The 6,425-nt window shown below is 58.2% G+C and overlaps 1 protein-coding gene across 1 annotated transcript in view; it reads left to right on the forward strand.

Moving 5' to 3' along the window:
- The first annotated feature begins 57 nt into the window (after positions 1-57).
- The window catches only part of NPAS1 (neuronal PAS domain protein 1), a 14,521-nt gene continuing 8,153 nt past the window's right edge, over positions 58-6,425 (forward strand). The window contains exons 1-2 of the mRNA XM_029926686.1: positions 58-232; positions 656-891. Coding sequence (XP_029782546.1) covers positions 108-232; positions 656-891 — 361 coding nt within the window. The 5' untranslated portion in view covers positions 58-107. The remainder of the gene's footprint in view (positions 233-655; positions 892-6,425) is intronic.

Consider the following 6,425-nt stretch of genomic DNA (forward strand, 5'->3'; position numbering starts at 1 on the left):
CCGGGGTACCCCCGCCAGGCACCGAGCGCTGCCTCTGGCTCCTTCCCACGACAGGAGACGCGGGTCTCGAGACTGCCCTGAGTCCGCCTGAGCCCGCCCCGGCGGAGATGGCGACCCCCTACCCCAGCAGTGGCGGCGGAGGCGAGGTCAAGTGCGGGGGAGGTCGTGGCCGCAGCGTCCCGTGGGACTTTCTGCCGGGGCTGGTGGTCAAGGCGGCCCCGCCCGGACCGTGGTGAGCAAAGCCCCGCCCCCCAGCCGTGGCCCCGCCCCCAAGGGCGTCCTGGGAGAATTCACACTCGGCTTTCCGCCCCGCCCTCCCGAACTAGAATTTCCCACCGGGGGCAGCTCAACCTTTGTTCTACAAACTACCGCCGCCGTGTTCTGTTCCTACACCCCCTTCCTCAGAGCTCATACCCAACCTTCTCGTATCTCCCCTCTTCCTCCTCCATCCCCTTCCCCAGAGTTTATTTACACCCCAGGTTCGGTCCCCACGGCCGGGTGCAGAATTCACACGCAGGTTCTGCCCCCACCTCCAGTGTTGAATCCACTTCCCACGTTACTCCCGGTTCCGAGGCCCCGAGGGCAGGGCTCCCACAGGTCGCGGACCCCTGAGCGCCTGGGCCCCGCTGACGCCCCCTCCTCGCCGCCCGCCCAGCCTGCAGGCGCAGCGCAAGGAGAAGTCCCGAAACGCGGCGCGCTCGCGGCGCGGAAAGGAGAACCTGGAGTTCTTCGAGCTGGCCAAGCTGCTCCCGCTGCCTGGAGCCATCTCGAGCCAGCTGGACAAGGCGTCCATCGTGCGCCTTAGCGTCACCTACCTCCGCCTGCGCCGCTTCGCCGCCCTCGGGGCGCCGCCCTGGGGACTGCGAGCCGCAGGGCCACCGGCGGGCCTCGGTGAGTGCGCGTGCGCGCGGGACCCGGGTGCCCAGTGGGAATGTGAAGAGCCCACCAGCCTTAGCCCAGTTCCTTCTTGGCCGAGAGGGAGCACGAGGTTTGCAATCAACCAGATGACCTCGAGTCTTCCAAGCCTCAGTTTATTCATCTGTAAAATGGGCACTCGAGGTGGGGCTGATTTCATGAATTCCTGCCTGACCAAGGGCCCCGCAACACCAGGGATCAGACCACTGGTAAATGCTAGTATTAGGCAAGATGAATCGTTTTCACGAAGGCGGCCCGCAGCTCCAAGGGCGGGACTGAGGGGGCCTAGTTTGGGCCCCCCATCCACTCATGGGCAAGAAACCCCCTCACTCAGACTTGAGGAGTACAAGGACTCTGGAGTCTGAATTCCCAGTCTGGGAAAGCCGGAGGGGGGCAAGTGTCATGTAGCAGGTAAGGTGGAGAGCCTCAGACTCTCCTGGGTCCCTGCCCCCTCCTTTCTCTGCCATTTCCCAGCGTGTGACCCTCCGCAGGCTGGTGGCCTTACCTCTCTGTGCCTCGTATGTGAAATGGGAATCCTGATGTAAGTCCACACACACACACAGAGCTGAGAAGGAGGCCGGGTGATGTGTGTAAAGGCCCTGGACTTTATACAATCAGTACCTAGTGACTTAGTGCCAAGGGTTACCTTGGGGCGCCTGCGGTTTATTAAGCACCTACTGTGTGCCCGCTACTGTTTCGAGCCCTCGGGACCCAGCAGGAAACAAACTCGGTAAAAGTCCGTGCCCTGCACAGGCTGACATCCTGGGAGCCAAGACCCAATAATGAAATAAACAAAGAAATGCAACCTGTAATCTGTAAAGATATAGAATTAGGTAAAACACAGATATAGATACACAGATATCTACTTTTATTAGAATTTGGTTTTCTTATGTGTATTTATTTTTGAGAGAGAGACAGAGTGTGAGCACGGGAAGAGGAGGAGAGGGGGGGGGGGAGAGAGAGAGAGAATCTGAAGCAGGCTCCAGGCTCTGAGCGGTCAGCACAGAGCCCGACTCGGGGCTCGAGCTCATGAACCCTTGAACCCAGCTGAAGTCCAATGCTCAACCGACTAAGCCACCCAGCGCCCCTAGAATTCAAGTTTATTACCGATAGATGCATAGCAGTGTTGTGTTACTGTTATTACTTCTGTTTTATGTATTCCTGCTTCACTCAACTAGACGACAGTGAATCTCCTAAATCTGAGGTGGCAGGGGACAGGGACGGGGCACCCCAGGCTACACGCCCCCCAGAAGAACGGGTGTCCTTAGGGTGAGGTTGGAGGGGCTCCAATTCCCCTCCTGCCCCGGTCCCAGGGGAGGAGGGAGGGGGAGAGAAAATAGCATTGATTAAGCTCGCAATAAATCACCATTTAAATTTAAATAATCCGGCTTCCCAGGCGGTAATTAGGCGAATTGACTGGCGCCCAGAGAATGCGGCATTAGCGCGGCTGATTACTGTCATTACCGCGAACAACATGTGCGCCGGCGGGGGGATAAACATCTTGTCTATTGTCCCGAGCCCCGGGAGAGAAAGGAAGGGGGGGGGCTGCCGAGATAGTCCCTCCGGCGTCCAGCTCCCCCCCCCCACCTCCCGCTGCCTGGCTGGGCACTTGAAGGGGACAGGAGCCCGCTGAGGACAGCACTGGGGGGGCAGACCACCGCGGACTCCACCAGCGCCCCCTTCCCGTACCCCGCGGAGCCCCGCCCCCCCAGACCCGGGAGAGTGTGTATGGGGGGTACTGCGTGGACTCCCTCCTGTATCCCCAAAAGTAAGAATTTGGAGGCATCCCCAGGGTCCCCAACAAGAGGCCTAGCGTCTGCTTCCGTAGTTCACTCGGGGAAACTGAGGTCAGTGCCTCAGCTAGTCAGCAAAGTCTCCCGTTCTGTCTTCCTCTATAATAATAGTAGAATATACACCGCACGTCAGACCGTGTTGAGCACTGTAGACAACTCGCCAGTTTTTTTTTTACAACTCGTTTAATCCTCTCAAAAACATTAGGAGGAGAGCACTGTTGATTCCCATTTTCTAGAAATGGAAAACTGAGCCGCAGAGAGGCCATGCTGTTCGTCCAGGGTCCCGCTGGCCGAGCCTGGGCCCAGCGGAGATTCAAAGTGGCTCGGAGGGCGCCTTCCCAGCCTCCGGACCTGGCATGTTCGTAGGTCCCCGGGGACCCTGCGGCTCTCGCTCTGCCTCTCTCTGGGCCTCTGTCTATAAAACAGCACAACGGATGTTGAAGCTTAGCCCGAGTCCCGGGGGGAGACAGCCTGGATCTTACGTCCGTGCTCATTGCTCATTGAGCACCATGGAGCATAGGACCTGCTCTAGGGACAGGACAAAGTCCCTGACCTCGAGGGTGGGCCTGCACACCCTTCATGGGGGGCCCACTGTCCCTCACATCTCTGGTCTCATTTTTCTACCCCTCTCACCTCTTCAAACCCCACCCACTCCCCACTACCCCCCCCACCCAGGCTAACTTGCTGTTCTTCAGAGAAACATGTTTGCACCTCAGGGCCTTTGCACTTGCTGTGCCCGCCCACAGCAAGCCCCTTCCTTCCAAAAGTCAGCTCTTCAGGAAGCCTTCCCTGACCACTCTATTAAAACTGACGCCCCCTTGTCCCCCAGTGCTCCCTGCCTTCTTTCCTGCCTTCTTTCTTTCCAAAGCACTTATTGTCTGTTTATTGTGCACCTTGTTCCCTGAGCCTAGGACAGTGCCTGAGGCACAGTAAGGGCTCCCTAAGTCTTTGTTGGGTGACTGTGGTGGAAGGGAGTGAGGGGGAGGAGGGCTGACATCTTAATTCACAGGTCAGGCCCAGCCTCTCTCTGAGGAAGTGAACTTTGAGCTCAGACTGGAAGGAGCTAAGGAAGCAAGCCATGCGAAAAGCTGGAAGAAAAGCAGTTTGGACTGCGGGAGAAGTGGGGGTATGTGCAAAGGCCCTGAGGCAGGCAGGAATCAGCTTGCTGGGTGCGGGGCACAGTGAGGCCAAGTTGTCCAGAGAGAAGTAGGGGAAGCAGGGAGTGGACACCAGGGACCAGGCCCTGCAGGGCCTCGTGGGCTTTGGCGAGGACTTAGCCCAAGTGGGATGGGAGCCAGAGATGGAAGCAGGGAGCTCAGTGAGGAGGTGAGTGCAGTGGTCCAGGCTCCTGCCTGGTGGAGCAGCTAGACCAGGATGGGGGCCGTGGGGTGAGGGGTGGTGGGATTCAGGAGAGGGATGTGCTGAAAACAGCCGGGGATGGGAGAGAGAGATAGGTCAAGGCCAACCGCAAGGAATCACCTGGAAAGGCAGAGGTGCCCCCAAGGTATCCCCCAGATCTGGTAGGAATGAGGGCAGGACTCAGGAATTTGGCACCTGCTGTGTGCCTGCCTGAGTACTGTGCACACTCAGGAGCGCGCTCACGCTCTAGCCTGAGAGCCGGTTTCCAGAAATGAGGCTGAGGAAGGTGCCCCATGTGGCCCTCAAGCCTGTCCCCCCTGGGAGCAGCACTCCCCTCTCTGGACTTTATCCACACACCCTGGTCAGGGAATCTCTCTGGCCAATTGAGAGTCCTGGGAGTCCTCTTCTGCCCTGGGGCCCTCCGTCCCAGCGCTGTGATGACAGCTGGGACATTTTTTCTTCCCCAGCGGTCGGTCAGGCTCCAATAAAAAAACGCAGCGAATGTTTGTTGAATGAGTGACTGACGGTTGGGGTTTGGGCGTGAGAAGGGGGCAGATCGGGGAGCAGTAAAGAGCCAGCTGCCGAATTTGGGGGACCGAGGAGTTGAGGCTTTTGCCGGGAGAAGCGGGAACACGGGAGGGGAGGAGTCCTAGGCTGGGTTTGGGAAGGGAGGGCGGGCTGGGGGCGATAAGACGCATCAGTCAGGCAAGGGGACCGACCCCAAAGCTCCCGTCCCAACGGGGAACAGCAAGCCCTCCCCCTGCGCGCGCCCCTCATCCGACGTGCCCATTAATGCTTGTTAATTGCAGCCGTTCAGTCTGACCTGGGCTGATCCTGTGAGCGGGAAAATGAAGGAATTAGCAAAAATGACAGGGGAAAATTGCGACAATTAGCAGGCGGCATTGTTCCTGCCTGTCACCCGGCTGGTTCGCGCTGCATCTCGCGGGAGGGTCCCCATCAACCCCCCTCCCCATTTATTGTTCCTGGTGCTCCAGCCAGGGGTGGGAAAAGGGTGCGATCAGTGGGGAGGGGCTCCTGGGAGAAGGAGGCGTGGCTTAGATGTTAGGCCGGGGAAGGGGGGCGGCGGGGGCGGGGTTTGGCCGCCTGGTGTTTTCCATGGTCTGGAAGTAACAATAGTAATCACACCATTAATTCTAATCCCGGCTGCGTGTTTGGAAGCACCTGAGGTGCGCCAGGCGGGTGCTGGGCCCCTTCTGCTCCTCAGGCTGACTGAGTGCTCAACCAGCCTGTGAGGTCAGCGCTCTTTGCAAACCCCCTTGACAGAGGAGGAAACTGAGGCACAGAGAGGCGAAGGGACTGGTCCCAGGGCACACAGCCAGGGAGGGCCCGCCCTGAGGCTTGGCCCCAGACCAGGACCCGTAGGCCTGTTGGAGCCAGCCACTCGCCCACCCTCAAGGTCACGGAGCCCGGGGCCCCCTGATCCAGACATAGAGCCCCTGGGGAGGTGTTTCTCTGCAGGGTCAGGGAGAGGGCCTGAGTAGGACAGGCTCCATCCACCCCACTCCCCCACCTCTCCAACCCTCTGCCGGCCCCTCTGCTCCGGACTGTGGGGGCCTGGTGGGGGCTGGGGCTCTCTTTGCCCTCTGTCCCATTTGCCATGACCTCCTGTCACTGTCTTTCTCTGTATCTCTCCTGGGCATCGCCTGTCTTTTCTCTCCACCTTTCTTTTTTAAATTTTTTTAAAAAATGTTTATTTATTTTTGAGAGAGAAACAGACAGAGAGTGAGCGGAGGAAGGACAGAGAGAGAGACACACACACAGAGAATCCGAAGCAGGCTCCTGGCTCCGAGCTGTCAGCACAGAGCCCAACGTGGGGCTCGAACCCATGAGACGTGACATCATGACCTGAGCCGAAGTAGAGGCTTAATTGACTGGGTCATCCAGGAGTCCCACACTCCACCTGTTTATATCTCTCTGTCCTCGTCTCTCTATCGCTGTCTGAATTTCTCTGTCTACAAATGTCTCTCTCTTTTAAAACATTTTTTAGGGGCTCCTGGGTGGCTCAGTCAGTTGAGCTTCTGGCTTTGGCTCAGGTCATGATCTCACAGTTCATGGGTTCAAGCCCTACATCTGGCTCTGTGCTGACAGCTTAGAGCCTGGAGCCTGCTTTGGATTCTGTGTCTCCCTCTCTCTCTGATCCTCCCCTGCTCATGCTGTCTCTCTCTCAAAAATAAGTAAAACATTAAAAACAATTTTTTAATGTTTTATTTATTTTTGATACAGAGCATAAGCGGGGGAGGGGCAGAGAGAGAAAGAGACACAGAACTGGAAGCAGGCTCCAGGCTCTGAGCTAGCTGTCAGCACCACAGAGCGGGGGGGGGGGGGGGGGGGGGGGGG

The sequence above is a fragment of the Suricata suricatta genome, chromosome 16 (genome assembly GCF_006229205.1).
Source record: "Suricata suricatta isolate VVHF042 chromosome 16, meerkat_22Aug2017_6uvM2_HiC, whole genome shotgun sequence".
Taxonomy (NCBI): Eukaryota; Metazoa; Chordata; class Mammalia; order Carnivora; family Herpestidae; genus Suricata; species Suricata suricatta.